The sequence below is a fragment of the Alligator mississippiensis genome, chromosome 6 (genome assembly GCF_030867095.1).
Source record: "Alligator mississippiensis isolate rAllMis1 chromosome 6, rAllMis1, whole genome shotgun sequence".
Lineage (NCBI taxonomy): Eukaryota > Metazoa > Chordata > Crocodylia > Alligatoridae > Alligator > Alligator mississippiensis.
Genome location: NC_081829.1, coordinates 11,064,401 through 11,086,188, shown reverse-complemented (window position 1 = coordinate 11,086,188; position 21,788 = coordinate 11,064,401). Strand labels below are relative to the sequence as shown.

Sequence of the window (21,788 nt, the reverse complement as noted above, 5' to 3'; positions counted from 1 at the left end):
CCAAGGCGACAATTGGCCAGTTTCTCCAAGAGACGATCATGGGACACCAGATCGAAGGCTTTTTTGAAGTCAAGATATATGACATCAATCTCATCTCCCTTGTCCAGGTGATAGGTCACCTGGTCGTAGAAGGAAATGAGATTGGTCAAGCAAGACCTACCCGCAACAAACCCGTGCTGGCTATCCCTTAAGATGTTGGCGTCGGCCAGTCCATTAAGGATGGCCTCTTTAATAAACTTTTCTAAGATCTTCCCCGGGATAGAAGTCAGGCTGATGGGCCTATAGTTAGCCGGATCCACTTTCCTCCCTTTGTTGAAGATAGGCACCACGTTGGCCTTCTTCCAGTCTTCGGGCACTACACCAGAGCGCCAAGAGTTTTCAAAGATCCGCGCTAGAGGCTGGGCTATGATGCTCGCCAGCTCCTTGAGTACCCTGGGGTGAAGATTGTCAGGGCCGGCTGACTTGAAGGTATCCAGCTTCTCAAGATGTTCCTTCAGAAAGTCAGCATTAATGGAGGGCAGGGGATCACCCTCACCCGGACTTCCTGGCCCTGTAGCAGGCACAGGCGTCCCATGGGGCTGATGAAAGACCGACGCAAAGTACCTATTTAATAGGTTGGCTTTTTCCTGGGCGTCAGTTGTCAGTTGCCCCATCTGGTTCAGCAGAGGTCCAACATTGCCCCTGCTTTTCCTCCGGCTCCCCACATATCTGAAAAAGGACTTTTTATTGTCCTTGATGCTCAAAGCTAGCTGGAGTTCAGTTGCAGCCTTGGCTTTCCTGGTCTGCTCCCTACAGGACCGGACCAGTGCAGAATAATCCTCCTTGGAGGTGACTCCCATCCTCCATCCTTTGTAGGCCTTGCTTTTTAGCCTCAAGAGGTCTGCTAGGTCCCTGGAGAGCCAGGGGGGCTGCTGTGCCCTCTTGCTGCCTTTCCTCCGAGATGGAATAGACTTAGTTTGTGCATTGAGGATCGCTCCCTTGAGGAGCAACCACTCTTCTTGAACTCCCCTCTCCCTGTGGTCGCAGTCCCTTAGGGCCTCACTGACAAGCCTCCTGAGCTTGTCAAAGTCGGCTTTCCTGAAGTCAAGGACTTGCGTGTTGCTGACTGACTTGCCAGCTTTTCGGCGGATGGTGAAGGTGATCAGCTCGTGGTCGCTGTCACCCAGCTTCCCATCGATCACTAGGTCGCCGACTAGGTCCTCCCCAGTAGCCAGCACCAGGTCGAGCAGCGCTTTGCCTCTCGTTGGCCCATAGACTTCTTGAGTCAGGTAGAGGTCATCCACGCACGAGAGGAAGCTCTGCGACCGCTCAGATTTTGCTGAGCGATCCTCCCACGAGATGTCCGGGTAATTGAAGTCACCCATGACAACCATGGTCCTGGAGCAAGCTGCCTCAGCCAGTTCCTGGGCAAACTCCTGGTCTAGCTCAGGACTTTGGGTGGGAGGTCTGTAATAGACTCCCACCATTGTGTCCCCTGTGCCGTGTTCCCCACGGATTTTAACCCAGAGGGTCTCCAGCCGTCCACCCTGGTCACCAATATCGGCTTGCAGGGACGCGTAGCTTTCCTTAACATAGAGAGCTACACCCCCGCCCCTTTTCTCTACACGATCCCTCCTGTACAGGGTATAGCCATCTATCTCCATGGTCCAGTCCTGGGTGGAGTCCCACCAGGTCTCCGTGATCCCTATGACATCGTAATTGTTTGCACTGAGCAGGAGGATGAGCTCCTCCTGCTTATTCCCCAAGCTCCTGGCATTTGTGTACAGGCAGGCAAGTGCCCTCTGGGGGGCTCCTTCCTTGCCCACAGATTTTACCAGGGCTGGGGCTGGGGTGGGCTCCCTTGAGTGCCGTGATCCGCTGGCTTTGCAAGGATTGTTCAGCGGGCCAGCAGTGGCGGTAGTCCCCCCGTCCCCCAGCGGGCTTAGTTTAAAGCCCGGTGGAGCAGGTCAGCCAGTCTGGCTGAGAAGAGCCTCCTCCCTAGGGGAGAGAGGTGGAGACCATCTCTTCCCAGCAGCTCGCTGCCTCTCTCGCCAAAGAGCGGGCTGTGGTCATGAAAGCCAAAGCCTTCCTGACGACACCAGCGCCGCAGTCTTTGGTTGACCACATAGATCCTCCTGTCCCTTCTCAGCCCATAGCCTGAGACTGGGAGGATCGACGAGAACACCACCTGTGCCCCCAGACCCTTAAGCCCCGCTCCCAAATCCCTGTAGCACCTCATGACCTGGCTGGGAGTGCTCCGAGCCGTGTCATTGGTGCCCACATGAATAAGGAGCATGGGATAGTGGTCTGTGGGTTTGAGGAGCTTGGGGATCCTCTCTGCAATGTCCCAGATGCGGGCCCCTGGGAAGCAGCAGACTTGCCGGGCTAAGGGGTCAGGGTGGCAGAAGACGAGAGCGGAGGTGTCTATCCAAAAGGGAATCATCATGCTGCCATCAACACTAGCCTGTCCCTCCTTGCTCTCAAAGAACAGTATATGAACCACTGTAGAGCCCCTACACACGCAGACAATCCTACCCAAACACATAAATACCCTCACGCACAAATGCACGTGTGTATATACACACACACACACACCCCACATCCACACACCTTTCCTCCCTGCATACACTCTGTACATACACATCCTTCTTCCCCACACCCATACCCACTTCCACCCTGCACACACTGTGTATGCACACCATTACATACATGTCATGTTTCCCACACCTCCCCCCATACACATGCCCCCCACTTCCAGGGCTCTCCCATTCTGGTTTGCCTACTGTGTAACTAATGATGGTTTAACTCTTGCTTTTTATCAGAATGATTGCATTTTCATGCAGTGCCTTGGCAGGGGCAGAGGGTGCTTTATAAATAGTGTTATAATGATAATGAGGATTATTAATAAACCCGTACAAAGCAGGCATCCAAAGGAGAGACAGAGGAATAGTGCCCAGCCTCAGGATGTGGTTAAAAGTCTGCCTGTAAATCAACTCTCATTTATAATGTTTCCTCCAAGAGTGGTTTAATCAATTCAAACATAGAATTAAGCCACAAAATGGGGGGGAAGTCTTCTGCAAAGACTAAAATCTAATTGTGGGAGCAGATTAATCTCTGCGCCCAACTAATATGTACTACAACTGCCCCCAACTACCAGAGGCGATGCTCCCCGGACTCAAGCTAGGTACCTCTCTCACCCCAGGAGCTAGTGCTTATCCCTTACCCAGCCACTAATTCCTTCCCCTTCTATTCTGAAGACTTGCAGGTCCCAGCCATTAAACCTTGCCAGTGCTACTCGGGCTGCTAACTGGTGAGCTACCCCCATACTCCCACCCTGATCTGTTCATGCCAGGACAGCCCCACTGAAGATACAAATTCAGCAAGGGTCTTGCTAGCAGCTGAATGGCAGGGCCAATGCAGTGTAGGCTTTTTGTGCCCAGCTCCCCATTATCTGTCCCACCCCCAAAGCATTCACTCACTGGAAAAGGGAAGAAAGGGAAAAAAAGGAGACAGGGTTTCAAGGGAGTGGGAAAGGGGTGTCTACAGCAAGCATGAGATGAGCAGCTCCCTCCCCCCACCACCTGTCTACTCCCCCTCAAGCTGCACACTGCTCTGTGGCACAACAGTTGTGTCCTTCTCTAAGTCTGTAGCACAATCCAGTGTCCTCCAATCCTGCCGTGCCCACATGTCCCACTGGTGCACACCGACTGGGCAATATCACTGGGTTTACTGTCTTGTTCAAGGAAGTGGGCATGGCTCTAGTGTGATATCCGATGCATGAAGTGCCAGGCCCAGGTATCCCAGCTCAGAGCTAACCCCCAAGACAGTGCCAATGGATGCCTGGCTTTTTAGCCTATCTCTGCATAATTCCAACACTAGCTGGTTTATAAATCCCTTTTGTCCTTTTTTAATATTCTGCAGTAGCTGCACAGACATTTATGCCCATTTTTCATTTCCCACTGAGCCAGGAGTTTAAGTCACTTTATTACATTTTTTTCCCCTTCCCTGGGTCCAATAGGGAGCTAAATATATTAGTCAAGCACGAGGAATTTTATTAAATACACAAGGCCACAAAAGTTCAATCCCCCTGAAAGTCCAAACCATTTAGTTACTTGTTGAAATTCCTGGAGCAAAAGAGAAAGGCTGAAATACAAATCTCCCCACCTCGACCAATTTCAGTCGCTGGAGGGGCCCCCCAGGACTGCCAGCCACACAATTACCCTAGCTAATCTCACTCCTGGACTATATAAATGCCAAGCATGTCTACGGTTTATACCAGCCGAGATCAATTGATGTATTTGATGCATTAAAGGGATGCTGACAAGGTCTAAAATTCAACGTGCCTTCCTCCTCGCCTCTGTTTTTTTCCCCCAAAGGATCCACATAATTCCTTTATGTGATTCTTAGTCCAAAACAAATAGGCTTGTGAATAGGGCACTGGGCAGGAACCCAGGAGGTCAGAGGTCAACTCCTTCCTCTGCGATAGGCTATGTGTCACCTCTGGTGCCTCACTTAATCTTTCAGCTCCTGACCTGTAAAATGGGGATAAAACTGTCCTTCCTTCATCCTACTTCTTTTCATCTGCTGAGATTGGAAGGTCTTTGAGGCAGGAGCTGCCTCTCACTGGGTATATGTGCAGAATCTACCCGAACAGAGCCCTGAGCTCGACAAGGTTTCCAAGAGTAACCATAATAACAACATTCAAATTAAAATATTGTCAGAAGCAAAAGCAACCTGGCAACAATGAACCCTTCTTCACAGCCTGGAATTCAAGTGCAACATGATGAAACGGTGTGCATACAAATGCCAGCCTTCAACAGCCATCCTGTAATAGCAAATGACAAAGTACGACCCAGATCTCAGGCGACCCCCTAGAATGACGACCCAGCCCGCGTAGGCCCAACCTCAGTGGAGCAAAGAACTATACCCAGAGGAGCGGGAAGCCCAGCTAGGATCTTACCTTTGCGTGCAATCCGAACACAGTTCAGCCTGGTTTCCTGCAGAGAGAAAAAAAGATTGGAGATTCAACCAGGATGCAAGGGAGAGATCACTGGATGCTTCTTGGTGGGGAAGCTAGAACAAAATTTGGTCAGTTTACTGAAATTTGTACCTGGGGTAATGTTCTACATGAACCATGTTTGCTCTTCTGACTGTTACTCTGTCCAATGCCAAAGGGACAGCCCTGATGGACTACAAGGATCAGTACTGAGCTGTCCATCCATCAGCCTGCCCTAAACCAAGCACTGGCTGGGTCTCAGTTCAGAGTTCAACAAAGGCCTATAAACTGAGCTGCAGACAGCACTGGAGCACAAAAACCCCTGTAATGAGTCCCAGGGATTGACTAGAAGGGACCCAGGAAGAAACACATCCCCCTCTGATTTAAGTGACCTGCCATTTAGATTTCTGACTGCTGTCAATAGGAAGGAATTACCCAGGCCTGGCTCCAAAAGCAACAGGGCAAAGAGGAATAGCCATGTACCAGCCTTTGGACAGCAGAGCTGGACAAACATTTTCTATGGTATTTGAACTAAGCATCATTTTTCACAAAGTTGTCTCTGATGGCAATTTTGAAATTCTCGTATGCTGCCATGATACCGCGTGGGGAGCTGCAGTTTGGTCTTCCAGCTGGACTTGGGGGTTTAGGCCTAAATATTTCAAAATGTTTAATATTCCAATTTCTGTCAAGAAAAATAAAAACGGCATGAAAAAATCCTGAATGTTTCTCAAATCCGTAACTGGGGGAAAGTGCTAGCCTGCCCCTGCCCCTGCCCCCACTGCATCTATCACCTACAGCAATTGCTCAGCCAGCCTCAGATGTTGCTGTGCACAGATGATGTCAGATTAGGGGGATGCTTTGGTCTTTCCTCCTAAACGCTATCAGAGAAAAACTGACCATTTCCCTTGCTCTTTATTGAAATGCCTCTAATTTATCAAGAGTTTTGTGCAGACAAAAGGCACCAGCCTGACAGGCTTTGCAGCTACCGGCTGGGTTTTCAAATGGGGAGTATCAGCATAGTTTCATCTATGTCCACAGAGTTATAACAGATGAGAATCCAATTTACCCACATAACATACCCCTCACTGGCAGAGGAAGAGCATGCTTCACCCACACTGTCCTATTAGTGTGCCTCGTGGGCCCTATGGTGAGAAGGACAAACCATCCCCGAGCTGTGATGTTGGATCTTCATGGCGTCAGTCAGTAGCTGGGCTTGGACCACTGTCTACTTGTAGACAGACCAGGAGATGGTGACCACCATCAGTCATGACTGAGTGGGACTCGAGAGAACCAGAGAGAAGAGTCTGCCTGTCACAGCCCTAACAACAACCTAACAAGGTGTGAACAAATCCTTGGAAGGACAGCTTTGACTGCCGGCACCTTCCCACAAGGAAGGAGGCTGTCAGCTATCATCCATACTTTAACTAGACAGCAGCTTTGTGCACACCACGCCAGTTATCTGCCTGCTCAGAGCCAGTATTAGATGAGAGAGACACTTGTTATGGCTGCTACTGGAGCCTGTCTCTTCAGGCTTGACAGTTCATACCCCTGCAGATAGGATGGGAGCTACTAGAGCACATGAAGATGACAAGGATCTCTTGAGGGAGCTCCTGTCCTTCCCACCATATTTTTGATAAAAGTTAGCCAAGATGGGGAACAGAACTTTAGGTTAGTCGGAGCTTATTTGCTTCTGCAATGAAGTTGGGCAGTCAAAGCGAAGCCAGCTGTATGCATCTTGGAAAGCATCAGAGAAAGACCTTGGTGGCCACTGGGGAGAAGGGAGCCTAGAGAAGGCCCCAGTGGTAAATGCTTCTTTGTATATATCCGGAAATACCAGCAGAGCAGGGATTCTTGCTTCCATGCCTGCCTCTTCCCATCTACAAATCACCTCCTGGGGAATCCTGTCTCCCTGTGTTGGGAGATGAAGGGACCCAATGAGATGCAATACCTACCATGGAGCCCCAGGCAGGCAGCATCACCCAGTGAAGATCTCCTGGTCAACTCTGCATCAGCAATACAGGGCAATCCTTTCTGCTCCTCTGCCTGTACACTGGCACAGAAGCATTATCTTACCCTGCTGAGATTTCCCTCCAGAAGCGTGACTGGGTGAGAGCTCATGGAAAGCCATTTTGTTGCACAGACATGGCAAATAGCACAAAACCACAAATAGAGGGAGGCTCCCACTACTCATTCGCTCAGATCTAATGTGGGGCTGTTTGGGCAGCAAGGAGCTACTCAACGTGGCAGGGAGGGCCTGGCTTTATCTACTTATTGTTTTAAGGGCTAGAAATAGAAGCCCAAATAACAGCCCATCTTCCTGCAGGAAGCTGCCATCCAGGCAATGCGATGAAGCAGAGCGGGCTTCAGGGAACGCAGCTCCTGTCTGAACAACCTGCCAGGCTTTAGTAGAAGTTATGAAGCAAACCATGCTATCTTCTTAAAATTTTAGTCCTATAGAGTGACTGACTCACAAAATACTGACAGCAACCAAAATACCAATTCAGAAATGGCAACAGCTTAGGAGGGCAATATTGCCTTTTGTCTGTGCTCCCTGTTCCCAGTGACTGGTGTGTTTCCTGCATTAGAACGGGGTTTGCAAGCAACCCGACGCTGTTCTCCATGTGCTCTGAAATCATCCTGATCCCTCTCATGTCTCAGCAGCTTCCACTCCCGTGTCAAGTGACGTGACTAACCACTGTCATGTGGGGTTCATTCTCTCATCCTCTCCCAGGGAATAGCTGTGTTTGCAGTGTTATCACACGATGCTGGAGTCCTGAAGTACAACTCCCACATTGTGAAGCAACTTGGAAACAAACATGCATCATCAAAGCTCTCACATGCACAAAGCCAGTGGAGTTATACATACACCGCACTGATATGTGGCATTGCAGGGTGGGCTTCTCAAAGGTGCCATCAGGATCTGGACACCTCAGCCCCCCTCTTAGACAGTTTGGACAATCTGGACACCAATAACCAACATGCCTGGACTCCAAATCAGCTCCCTGATGCCCATCTCTATGACAGTGTGTTCACTCTTTTACATCAGTGCCATCCTACTTAAGGCTAAAGGTCGTCTGTGGGGATCAGGCAGCAGAACTGAGATCTGGGGGGTAAGATCTGACATTTTCCTGCCCTCCAGCTCTGGCAGTAAAGTTAACACATATATGTATCTATTTAGAAACTGAACCTAGTTCCACTGAAGCCAATAGCTAAATTTTCATCAACTCCAATAACAGTAAGATCAGGCACAGAGATGACAAGTCACCTAATAAACACAGTATGAAGAAGCAGTGCAATACATGGAGACTGCTGAGACTGGCTCAGGCTGATTCAGGGAAACAGAACCATCAAGCAAGCCTCCTTGGTTTTCTGTTGTGTGTGTGTTTTGACACACGTGCCATCTTCCCTAAGAGTGAACAGATGTAGTGTTTGGGACTGCAGCTGGGGAGCACAGACTCAGAAAAGGACTTAAAATTCTGGCCTGCGATGTCTCCCATTCCCCAGGAAAGGACGCACACCAGATCCCATCACCCATCAAATGGCAGCTCAGTGACACCATGGCACTGGCCCCAGCCATAGAGGCAGCCATCAGCTACTCACCCCTTTCAGGTTACTCATGGCCTGGAAGTAGATAAGATAAGCCTTCTTGGGCTCCAGCGGTGGATTCCAGTATCCACTGTATGTCTGGTTGTCCCCAACAGTGAAAGGTTTGGCTTCGGTGAGGCTGCTGGGAGGCAGCTCAGCCCCAAAGTAATGCACAGAGCCCCGGGACATGGCATCGTCATATGTCAGTGGGATCGGAAAGCACTCCTGCCCACTCAACTCCCTCTTGATCTTCTTGGGCCTGTCTTCCTCCACAACGACCTGGTACGTGCTGAGTGTATGACAAGGAGACAGAGACAAGAAAAAAAAGGGATGGGAAACTGCAGGGATATTGGCTTTAAAATGAAGAACCAACTCTCCCCAGCCACAAAGTTCTCTCAAACCTGATGACCCAGACACCCTGCCACCCCCGCTCCCACAATCCCAAACCCTTGCATCATCATGGCTGGAGTGAGGAAGGCAGTTTGTGCCTACTGTGCACTTCCTGAAGACACACTCTCCCTGTAAGCCCAGACCAGAGATAAAGCTAGCCAATGGCAGCTTTTTGCTGCTAGTGCATTTTATCAATCAGCAATTTCTATACACCTAACCGAGAAGGTGAGAGGACAATCATTTAATGCATGCAAAACACATGCTAATTTATTTAAATTAATCAAATCCTGAGGCTGCAACATGCTGGCAGCAAGTCTCTGTCCTCAAATAAGCCTGGGACCCCTTGCCAGCATTCTCCACCGTACTCCACAAACCTTACCACCAACCTATTGCAGATGCTGAGAGCAAAAGGCTAAATGGTTTCAGCTGATTCTTTCATGCAAGTGGCTGGTTACCCAACTAGCATCTAAGTTTTCTTAGGAGAGAGGACAGAGCAGTCCCAAAGGACAAGTCATAGGAGCAGATTATGATTCATTTCTCTCTGCTATCTTACTGATTTTGTTAATAAACCAGGAGATCAACATGGTGAGTTTAGACTCTACCTAGTTTTAGAACAACTTAGAAACAGTGCCTGCTTGCTCTACTGAAGGGACCATGTGAAAAATCCAGGTAGACATCTTTCCAACCCCACAAAAGCATGTTGTGCTGAAAAGCAGCTTCCTGGCCTGCTAAATGCCTTTAAATCAGGATGGCTCCTCTACAGGGAGGAATATGTTCTGGATATAATTAAAACTGCCATCTCAGGCAATGTTTATTGCTTCCTACATCCTTCTATTACTCAGCCTCCATCAGTAACAGCACCATATGAAGATGAGTTGTTTAGGGGCCCGCAAGTCTTGCAGGCGGATCTTCTGTACCCAGACACATTAAGTCGCCAGTTCTATTAAAGTTGTTTCTTTAATAACGCTGAATCAGATCCAATCTTTTCCCTATTGAGTGTGTGTCACTGCAAACAGCTGTAGGTTATAAGAACTGTATGCTACTGCCTGAGCTCAACCCTGGGACCTGATGAACAACCAGGGTCCAGGTTATTGGTTTCTTCTGCTCAGATATATTCAGCATTGGTGATAGCACAGGCAGATGCAGGGAACTGAGAAGAGTGTTTTGGCTCTGAATGTAGCACCAAGATCTTGAGAGCTCATCTGTGGTGGCTCAGCTTGACACTTCTCACACAACTCTGTCACCATGCACTCTCCTGCATCCCTTCAAGGCCACTGTGAATCAGAAGAGCACCATAATCTAATGGCCAAGGTGGTAGCCTGGGAGTCAGAGCACCTGCCTGCACTGCCCAAGACCACAGGGACACCTGCATACTGTCTCCACTCCTGCCCTTGGGGAGCTCTTCAGGAAGCTCTGTCTGTGCAGCACTCCTGACCTGGGCTGAGGCCTTGAGTTGCTACTGGAATAAAAACAATTACAACAGTATCAGTGAGTATCTCACTGAGGAGCAGCTGATTCTGTTGAGAGAAAACAGAGGCTAGTGGGATGCAAAGAAATAATTATAACACTCTGGCATTTTCTGAAGAACCCAGTGTTCTTGACATGACTGACACTTCTTCCCCCTTTTCCCGGCGGGGAGACCAAGGCACAGAGGAGGGTCAGGCAATGTTGTTGGTGGAAGTGGGAGCGGCGCTTTATACACCCGCTGCTCATTCCACAGCTGCACCCGAGGCAGGACATTGTTGGGGGGAAGGCGGAAAGCTCTTCTCTTAGGGTTTGTAGCCTCTCCCATTTGGAATGAACTCAGGATCTCAAAGCCAAAGCTGTGCGCAAAGCTGGGGGGGGAAACTCTGCATGGGTTTGAACTTGAACCCACCTCCAGGAGTCCTGCAAGGGTGAGATCAGATTTACTCTGAACACCCCTGGATCCTGTTTGTGACTTTTTTTGGGGGGTGGGTCTGAGGCAAGACTGCCTGGAAGCCATAAGCCAGGGGGGTTATTCATGCTCTGCAGCCTAGTGTCCATCATCCCATACAGCTCAGATGATTCCTCTTTCACAGCTGTCACCCTCAGAGACATGGCCTGGCTGCCACAAGCAGAGGCAAATAGCTTTAGGTTAAGAATAAGCAAGCGCAGTTTGGGCAGGAGGGAAGGAAGAAGAATTTTGTCTGGCAAAGACCCTGAATCTGGACAGCGGCCCAGGTGAGAGCAAGCAGGTTCATAACTGGGGAGAACGGCACCAGTGACTCAAAGCAAAAGTCACTGGTCAGTGTTTCTCATGAAGCATGAGCAGCTCCTTAATGGGCTCCTATTAGCCAGAGCTGCTTCTGCTTCCCTTATGAACTTCACTGTCTAAGAGGTGAAAGGTGATCCCACAGCGGAGCTGCATGCTCAAGCTTCAGTCCGCACGTTGCATTCCTACTCCCACTCGTCTCTGTATTGTGCAGACTCAACAGCACAAGAAAGAGTGCTTCAAAGGCTGTCCCTCAGCGGAGCATGCTGCTGAACCCGGCACGGCAGCAAAAGGAACGATCTGTCTCCACATAGGAGAGAGAGCGCGCAACATAGGCCGAGCTGCATTTCCCCTGATGAGAAGGCAGACAAGTCTTCTTGGGGAATGGACAGTGAGCACTTGATCCAACATGCTCCACAACGTCGCTGCTCCTTGAGTTCACATTGGTGGTGCTGAGACAACTGTTCCGTGGTGCCCATAGGGTCTGTTCAGGTAATATGGCTTCAGTAAAACAATTTCCTGACCCCTTTCTGGGGGGAGCAGAGAGAAGGATTGGGGATAAGGAGAAATCAGCCAAGCCTAGCCACCCATCACATTTAGTGTGCTGAAGGCCTGCCTGCAAACAAGGGGAGGATATGGCCAGCATCATATTCAGCTGCCTTTGAGTCCTCAGCCTGAATAAGCCAGCATTCATTTCCATCTGGATTGACTCAGGGAGGCCTTTGGCACAAGCCTTGAGCATGGCACAAACTCACACATCTGGAGCCACAGCAAAACACCGTGAGCACTCTGCCACTCCAGCCCACAGGGAGTTTATTTACTTGGGCATGGCTCAGAGGAGGGGAAAAAACACCCCAACTGGTTCATTTTACTACTTAATTTTCAGATTCCTGCAGGTAAACATCCTCAGTCTAGATTTTCCCTTCACAGCTTACATTTGCAAAGGAGCCTCCAGGGCTTTGGAGTCCCACCAACATGAGATTCATCTAATTCCCTTAGGTCTACTTGCAAATCCCTGCTGACGCATTTGTCACACGCCTCCAGATTCTAATGCCATTTGCAAGCAACTGGGAGAGAGAGCACTCTGCAGTGGTCCATGCATTTCACAAGCACGGCTACAGCCCCATATGGAATGTTATCATGGGATTAGCTTGCACTGTCCGTCTCTAATGGCATTATCTTCTTTCAGTGGAGGGGAACTGAGGCACAGAGCAAGACAGCGACTCTCCAAAACCCCGCAGAGCAAGGCGGCATTGACACTCAGAGCTTCCTGGCATCCAGGCCTGAGCTCAGTCCTCCATGCAGTGCTGCCTGACAGGCAAAACCCTAAGCTCCTGCAAGGCAGAACACCAAGCTGTGCAGCAACAGCCAGAAAAGAGTCTGAACCAAAGACAAAGAAGATGGACCCAGATCCCACACCACAAGGGGGTCTGTTTCCGGGGTTTTGATTTGACCTGCTGTTTACAGCATGCACACAGGGGCCAGTAAATAGTAATTATCCCTGTCAGGGAGGTGCCATTAGATTCGCCATGCAAACAAGGAAACTGAGGCCTAGGGAGGTTGGCTTGCAGGCTAGCGCACTATGGACCTCCCACTTCACTTCAGTTCCACCAAGGAAGCACCTGAAGAAAATTATGGGATTTGAACTTCTCATATCAGCTAACTTGGGTGTCGCCAACAACGGGACAAACAGCTTGCTCCAAGGCCTCCCTGACCTTAGTCTAAGGGGAGCTCCAAGCCCTTGGAAATAAAGAGATTTGCTTGAGTCAAGGGCACAGCTGTACACCAGGCTGGGAGGACAGTGATGAGCTGGTGCCAAGCTCCAAGCCCATTTGCCCAACACAGGGGACCAGACTGCCCATCCGCAACACAAAGGCTTTTTTTTTTCTTTGCAATTTAGTGAGAAGATGGGAACTCTACAAGGAAAATAGTCAGTTAAGAAAGAGGTAGATTTCCCCAAGCTCTGTAATGAACACTGAAGGCTGGGCAATATAGCCCACTTTTTGGGGAGCAATTACCCACTTGAATAGCATCACTGGTCTCTATGTGAACTAGGTCAGTTCAGTTATCCCAGGCTATAAAGCTGCTATTCAACCATACAGCAAATGCCCATAGGCAGACTGCTTCAGACATACCTGGTCTAACCCTCAGACCCTCTCTGGGTCTCCAGCCAGATGCTTGATAGGGGAACAGAAGTGTTACAAAGCTAGTAATCTGTTTCACAGCAGCAGACACTGCATTTCATGAGAAGCTTGTGAGGCTTAAGCCCTGTTTGCAGAACAACCCATGTGTCTGAATGCTGGGAGATCTTCCAAACCTTAGGAAGTCACCCTCAAGCCCTCAGTAAAGTGCGAAGCATGCCATCCTGCAGTCTCCAAAGCAGGGCAAAGCAAGGTACAGATGACCAGCTCCAACAGCTACCTCTGAAACACTCAGGGAGCAGACCACCTTTAACAACCTCTCTCCTAGTCCAGGTGACACCTGCTTACATGGAGACAAGTGCTGAGTAAATTGCTGCTCAGGTACTGACTTGGCATCCTGCCTCATGGATACCCAAGTGGCTTTTAGGGGTAGGTGCGATGTGCCCTTAACCAGTGGCTCATTAATCCCCAGGTGAAAGAGAAAGCTGGTGTGCTGCCCCAGGATTTCCCAGGAATGTAAGATAGAGAAAGAAAAAGAAGAGAGTGTGATTGCCTCGCCCTGGGGCCCTTTCTTAGCCCTCGTGGTAATGAAAGCCTCAGGACAGGGCCCTAGGTCAAACCATGCCTCACATACAGGATGCTCAGAGCCCTTTCAACTGTCCCCGTTTTCCTACCTGATGGGGGCCCCTCTGCCCTGTGCGGGTCTCAGCAGCACGGTGATGGTGCTCTCTGACTCGCTCAGAGGTGATGGCATGTCCCCGTAGTCGAAGGTGGGAGCTGCAAGGGAAGCAGAAGTGAGACAGTGATGAGCACTCTGGACCCAGCATGGAGGCAAGCAAGCTACTGACAGTCCCAGAGACAGAAGGCTACGGGCTCTCTGGCACGACCAGTCAGACAGCGGGAGCCTGAGGTAAGCAGCGCCAGAAGCAAGCATCCCTCTGGATTTCATTAATGATGTCTGCCCCTCTGTAGCACTTTCCTTCTGAGGACTTCAAAGCTCTTCACCTATGTTAAATGGCTGGGATGTATTGCCCTCCTGTGAAGCACATCAGGATCCTTGTCCCCATTGCTAAGGTGGGGAAACTGAGGCACAGAGAGGCTGAGGTCAGACGCAAGGTACAGCTGGACAGTGGAAGAGTCCAGAGTCATCTCCAGTCCTCCTGGCTCTCATTCTTTGCCCTACACATCGCACCAACCCTGATCTAGTGCCAGGTTTTAGCTATGTCTGACCAAAAGATTCAGGCCTCCGGTCTCTCTCACTGAAGTTTAAAGGGTTTTGCCAATGTGAGTACTGAAGCATTAGGCTCCACCGCATGTCAGTGAAGCCCACTCAGGACTCTTGGGCACTGTCCCTTGATTCTTTGTAGGATCTTAGGCAAGACACTTAACCCCTCTGTACCTAGGTATCTCCATTGCTTAATTTACCTTGGCCCCAAGAGGAGCTGCGAAGCAAAACCATCATTTCATACATGTCAGGGGCTGGCTAAGAGCCAAGTATTATTAATTGGACAGATGTGTTTTGGCACAGTTGCACTGCACTGCTATTGCCCAGTTGCTTAATTTAGAGAAAAAGGCAGTTAATATACATCAACCCATCAGAAAATATATTCAAATATCTACCATTTCCTTCAAGGGTAAGAGAGGAGCCAGTAAACCTGAGCCGGCAAGTGGTTCTGAAACCAAACCTAGGTCCAGATCTGAATGTCCCTATTTCTACAATGGGTTGGACTGGGACCCAGTTTCCTAGCACCGATTGTGATCTAATTCTGAATTATGCAGCTTGGGACCTTTTGCACTTTGTGTTCTTCAAACCATCTGCTTTTTGATGGGGTGGAGGGGTTTTCTGTGTGGTACTGAGTGGCAGGCAGATACCTAGTGGCCTGCACAGCTGCTGTAGGAGAGAACTCAGGAATAATAATATTTATGGCAGTGGAAAATATTGGTATAATCAGGAGTTAGGGCTGCTTCCCTCACTGTTGCTATCTATTATGAGTGTGGTGATATTTGGCATTTTTTAAAACATCACCAGCTTCTGGAGTCATTCATGGGAAAATCTCAACTTCAAACACACATCCACAAATTTCTACCCCTGGTAGTTGGGGAGAAAAGCTGGAAATTCAAACTTGAATGGCTCAGAAACCAGAAAAAATAAAAGTCACTCCCAATTATAATTCTTTAAAAAAAAAGTCACAACATTTAAATAAAATGTCACATTTTCAGAGTGCGGGTTGGGGGCGAGACTCGTGGTTTAGAAACCTTGAGTTGGCAAAGCTCTCAAGTGTATTAGATACAACTCAGGAGTGACAACAGCTCGGCAGGACCAGTGGTGTCAGGACACAAATGGGACAAGTTGAAGAAAAATGGTACACGTTCAGGACGCGGCACTGGCGAACTCAACCGTTCGGAGACACAATTCCACTTGATTTAGCACAACGATAATCTCCAGCTCAGTGCTAGGGAGCATTAGGTCACTAAAGGTACCATGTTCAGCATGAGACAAAAAACATATAAAGTCATAAACCCTTGTGCTCCCAGCATTAGCCTCCGTGTCCTGGCCAAATCCCAGCTTAGCTCCTATGTTCCACCTCTCTTATTTCTCCCTAAGTAGTCATGGTCTTCACTTTCTGACCTGATATCTGGGTCAGAAGAAAGGTGCTGCACAGAAGAGAGATGTTCATTATTAACAAACACCACTCTGGTTGTTTTTGTTTTATTCTGGGGTTTTTCCAGTAACCAGCATGGAAATGCATTTAGGCAGATCTTGCACTTCCCAATGCCATTCTCCAATGGACTCGGGAAACCTTTTCTCCCCACCCTGATACAGTCCCTTGCCCTCATGTCTCTGTCCTGCCTAGAGTGCCTGATTAATTAGTAGTCACTAGGGTTGGGCTCATGTTGCTTTGTAATTTCTATGCCCCCATTAGGAAACATCTCAACCCATTCAGTGCTGTTAATAGCTACACCACCGACATTAGCAAACAGCCCTAAGTACTGTATGGCTTGTTAATGAAGCCCAATTAATCCCTCGTTTGTACATTTGTAACTCAGATAGACTAATAGTTTCATTTCTGTAAATCTCCCCCTGCTGTGTGAGGTTGTTACCATGGTATAGGTACAGAATGATCCACAAAATGCAAGCTCATTTCTCCTTCCAGGGGCCTCCCTGGCCTCTCCCAATAAGGCTGACCATACCTGCAGAACCTCAAGGCTTGAACACTCTCTCAAGATGCCAGCTTGTGATAAATCCTGGATTCCCTGGCCGAACTACTGGGTAGCTCTATGTAAGCCCCTGCGATGCCAGCACCCCAGCAATGGCAAAAACACAGCCTCACTGTCTTTGAATAGGCAGTGCTCCAAAAAAGGGATGTGTGAACTCCCAACCATTGTGAGAGCGAAGCATTTTCTTGATGTAACTGGTCTCAGCACTAGCCCAGGAGACATCAGAGAGACATAGCACTGCTCTCACATGTGCCTCAGAGCCAGCTGTGATGGGTGTATCAGGTCAGCAAGGTGTGACCACACCTCTCCCTTGGGCAGAGGTAGAATTCCTCCCAGAAAAGCCAGGTGAGCTTTTCCTGGGTAACCACTGGGCTGAGCACTCAAGAGGTCCAAGACAGGCCTCCCTCCTATTTGCTCTAGTAGTTTCCCTTGTCTGAGGTCCTGGTGACTTCACATCACCACAGCACAAAAAGGGTCACCAGGAAGATCCCATGGGAACCCATACACAGGAGCACACAGGGTAAGGGAGCAGCAGGTATGCAGAACGTGATCTGGGGAATCTTAGAGAAAAAGCAAACTTAGTGAAAGTGTTCCCTACCCACTCTTGCAGCAATCAGGAGACACTTTATTGCTGGAAGGTGGGCAAGTTCTGAAGTTTTTCCAAATAAATGCCAATAAAACTTGGCTGGCCCAGACAGTTTACACCCCAGAGTACTTAAGCAGTTGGCAAGCATCATAGCTCAGCCACTGGCACAGATCTTCGAGAACTTGTGGTGCTCAGGTAAAGTGCCCAAAGATTGGAAGAAGGCCAGTGTGGTGCCTATCTTCAAGAAAGGGGGGAAAGTAGATACAGGGAACTACAGGCCCATCAGCCTGAGCTCTATTCCGGGGAAGATCTTGGAAAAATTATCAAAGAGACCATTCTAGACAAACTGGCTGATGGCAACATCTTGTGGGACAGCCAGCACAGGTTTGTTGTGGGCAGGTCTTGCCTGACCAATCTCATCTCCTTCTATGACCAGGTGACATATCACTTGGACAAGGGAGAAGAGATTGACGTCATATATCTTGACTTTAAAAAAAGTCTTTGATCTGGTGTCCCATGACCTCCTCATGGAAAAATTGGCCAACTGTGGTCTCGGCTACATCACAGTCCAATGGCTGGGGAATTTGCTCCGAGGTCAGACCCAGAGAGCGGTAACATATGGAAGTAAATCATGGTGGTGCGCTGTGACCAGTGGGGTCCCCCAAGGCTCCGTCCTTGGACCTATACCCTTTAACATTTTTATTAATGACGTAGACATTGGTGTCAGAAGCGGACTGGCCAAGTTCGCCGGTGACACCAAACTTTGGGGTAAAGCGTCCACACCTGAGGATAGGCTTGTGATCCAGGCCGACCTTGACAGGCTCAGAAAATGGGCAGATGAAAACCTGATGGCATACAATACTGAAAAATGCAAGGTACTCCACCTTGAGGAAAAAAAACCCACAGCATACCTATAGGCTCGGCAGTGCTACGCTTGCTAGCACCATGGCTGAAAGAGACTTGGGGGTCATGACTGACCACAAGATGAACATGAGCCACCAATGCGATGTTGCAGCTAGTAAAGCAAGCAAAACGCTGGCTTGCATCCATAGATGTTTCTCAAGCAAATCCCAGGATGTCATCCTCCTGCTGTACTCAGCCTTGGTGGGGTCGCAGCTGGAGTACTGCATTCAATTCTGGGCTCCCCAATTTAAAAAAGGATGTGGAAAAATTTGAGAGAGTCCAGAGGACAGCCACGTGCATGATCAGAGATCAAGAGAATAGGCCTTATGAAGAGAGACTGAGAGCCATGGGACTTCAGCATGGAAAAGCACAGGCTCAGGGGGGACCTGGCAGCTGCCTATAAGTATATAAGGGGTGTGCATCAGGATCTGGGGGAATGCCTGTTCACCAGAGCATCCCAAGGGATAACAAGGTCAAATGATCACAAACTCCTGCAAGACCATTTCAGGCTGGACACAAGGAAAACCTTCTTTACTGTCCGAGCCCCCAAGGCCTGGAATAGACTCCCTCCAGGGGTGGTGCAAGCACCTACTACGGACTCTTTTAAGAAACATTTGGACATCTATCTTGCTGGGATCCTTTGACCCTAGCTGACTTCCTGCCCCTGGGGCGGGGGGCTGGACTTGATGATCTTCGAGGTCCCATTCCAGCCCTAATGTCTATGAAAGCTATGAACCTTCCTGCCATTCCAAGGCAAGTGGGGCACAGGACGTGCCATGAAAAAATACGGCTCTAGGGAAGTTTCAAAAGAATGCCCTTAAGACCATCTCTTGTGCCCACTGGCAGGTAAAGCCAAGTGCCTTACTCACTACAGCTGCAACTTTCAGTTCAGCACGCCTAGATGAGACTATTTTCAAAAGAGCTCAAGCTCCTGCTTACACACCCAAATAAAAGCCTAGATTTTCCAAAAGAGTTCAGAGTGCTGGGTGTACTTTGGGTGCTGAGTGGTTTAAAAAATGGAGCCCTAGGTGCCAAGGTGGCTGCTGCTGGGTGCTAAGCACTTCTGAAAGCCTGACTTTAAGTTATTGTGAAAATGCAACTCCGTGAGCCCTGTTGGGCAGTCCAGAGACAGGGAGGGATCAAAACTCCTGCAGATACAACCTCTTTAAAAATGACCCAAAACATCTCTTCCAAGAATAAGAATGTCCCAGCCTTATAGTCTCCTAGTGCATTTCTTAAAGCAAGTGCCAGATGCCACTGGCAAATGGAGACCTCGTGCCTCTTGCCAATAGTACAAAGCTGCCCTTCACAAGGCAACGAGATATGGCACTTTAAAGCTGCCTAGAAAAGCTGGCACTGGCCCCGGGCTCATGCAGAGGTAACAACGGGCAGGTAGTTGGACTTCCACAGTTGGACAGACGAGGAAGATGAGGAGGAAACCTCCCTCAGACAGATTGATTTTATTCTCGTATAGAAAGCTTGTGAGCCAGCCCACAAGTCAGGGAATCAAAGGACCCTCAACAGATGCAGGGCTCCAGTTCCTAAGTTGTACCTCTCCCAAAGAGTTTCTAACATTGAGCCCATGTCCATCCTCTGACCTGGGGTCTCCTACAGGAGTGTGTATACCTGCAGTTCTCCCTCCCCAGGCCTTCTGCAGGATTACACACCTGGAGCAATGGATAAGCCTCTCCACCCTCTGAATGCAAGCTGCCCTTTCTGTGCCACAAGGCCTCTCTCTGAATAACTCTTTTCCCATGTGGCCCTGGAATTTGGCTTCATCTATATGTGGAAGTTAATTTGGATTAATGGAGGAAGTAAATGAAGCGTGCAATAGCTGTTCCTGAATAAATCCATGTGGGGACACATGGATTCTTGCTCCACTTAATTTCTGCTTTCAAAACTGACTGAATGCATGCAGAGCACCTGCACTAGTAGAAGGGCATCCGCACAAGGATTTTTTCCACAATGGATATCCCAAAACAACTCCATGTGTTTTCTCCTGCCCCCTTGCTTTGGAAAGGTAGGCTGAGCCTGGCACAGGTTGTAATACAGCTCCAACCACCTGAAAGGGCTAACTCTCCTTCTTCTACCATTTCTTGGGGCTGGAATATTAGCCCAATAATAGCCAGGTGAGAGGGTGGTGGGAACATTATCACATGGTGATAATGTTCCCACCAGCAAGCCTGAGGCATGGAATAAGATCCACAGGCACAACATACAACTATTTATCACATACCTCTCCAGCTTATCTCACAAATATCACCTGGTCCCAATCCCTCCTGCTTATCTATCCATAGTTAGAACTTTATCCCCAGTGTCGGAGAGCTCTTTGAATGCTCAGGCACAGGTAAGCCAAAGACCATGCGCCATCTAACAAAGAAGCACAGTCCCTTCCCAACTAGCTAAGGCATCTAATCTGTTCCACCTCAGACACCGTTTCTCACTCATGCAAATAATATAATTTCTCCAAGACCATTTTGGGAAAGATACAGGGCTGGCAGCGTTCAATTTCTATCTTCTCAGCCCACCTCCTGCTAATGGATCATATCAAGGCTGCTCCAGTGAGTTAGGAAATGTGTTCCACTAGCACCACAGCCCAGGTCTGCCGCAATGTAAACAAGGCAGCTCACAAACTGCCATGCAACTAAATTATCCAGCAGAGTTGTAAAACGTAACGCACACTGTTTTCCATTTGAATCCTGACGGCAGGGTAGCCCGGGGAAGGGGAAGGGGGAGGGGACTTCCGGAGCATGAAGAATCCATTTCAAGGGAAGACGTATTTAACTGTGCCAGCACAGCGGGAAGCGAGGCAGCAGGGGACGGCCATGAATGTGCATTGTCAGGCTCTGTCTGGAACTGCCACCCTTCCTGATTGTCACAGCGCAGCCTCGGCTCTCCTCGCTCTTTCCTATCTCCTGTACAGCCTGTGGTCAAAAGGGGTAATCATCGAAGCAAGGCATGGACAGGACTGCCAGTGGGAAGGACAAGGAAGGGCTAATCAAAACTCTAGCCATGCTTTGGTAGGTACGAGGATGGGGATAAGGATGCTTTCTGGCTCTGCGGAAGGTTGCTGGTTAGCGTGCCATTCAGAGAGACATTGGATGTAAGTTGTTACCATGCAAGAGTAACTGGGCAGTCTCTCCGAGGTGAGTTGGTGGGCTGACTGGCAAGCAGGCTGGCACTCTTGGCAGAGGGGCTAATGAGTGAACACCCAGCCTGACTTGTGTGGGTGAGTGTCCCTCCTGTCCCTCCAGGGATTACATGGGACAGGAGCCCACACTGCGAGGCTACTGCCTTTCCCCAGTACTGAAGTCCACACTTTCCAAAGCATGAGTGTTGAACCATGCACGTGGCTATTCCAGCAAGCACAAGTGCATGTTGATGGTCACTGAAATATTTGCCCATTGTAGTGTGAACCTCTGCCAGCAGTAATTTATACAAGGCCCATTCTGCAACACTGAAGTCAGAGTGGAGCTTCCCCACTGACCACTGCCTGCTGGATCATGCCTACAGAAAAGGGTCTACACTTGTGGGGGTTGGGGGGGGGAAGAAATCAGTACAAACTTAGTAAGTGGAATAAGAGGAGAAAAAAGGATACAGACAATCCTCGACTTACAATGTTTCGAGTTATAATGCTTCACACTTATGTTTATAAATTGACACCGTTTCAACTTTCCAACATCAGTTTTGACTTTACAGCACTTGATCCGACACGATGCCACACCAGCAAACAAGCTGCTGCCTTGCCCATCTCCC

General features: G+C 49.1%; 1 protein-coding gene across 4 annotated transcripts in view; it reads right to left on the bottom strand.

Annotated features, from left to right (window-relative positions):
• PTPRU (protein tyrosine phosphatase receptor type U) overlaps window positions 1-21,788 on the bottom strand; it is a 312,312-nt gene that overhangs the window by 94,556 nt on the left and 195,968 nt on the right. For all 4 annotated transcript variants that reach the window (XM_059729643.1, XM_059729641.1, XM_059729642.1 and 1 more), the window contains 3 exons: window positions 13,999-14,101; window positions 8,576-8,849; window positions 4,940-4,976 (listed from right to left, as the gene is read on the bottom strand). In XM_059729643.1, coding sequence (XP_059585626.1) covers window positions 4,940-4,976; window positions 8,576-8,849; window positions 13,999-14,101 — 414 coding nt within the window. The remainder of the gene's footprint in view (window positions 1-4,939; window positions 4,977-8,575; window positions 8,850-13,998; window positions 14,102-21,788) is intronic.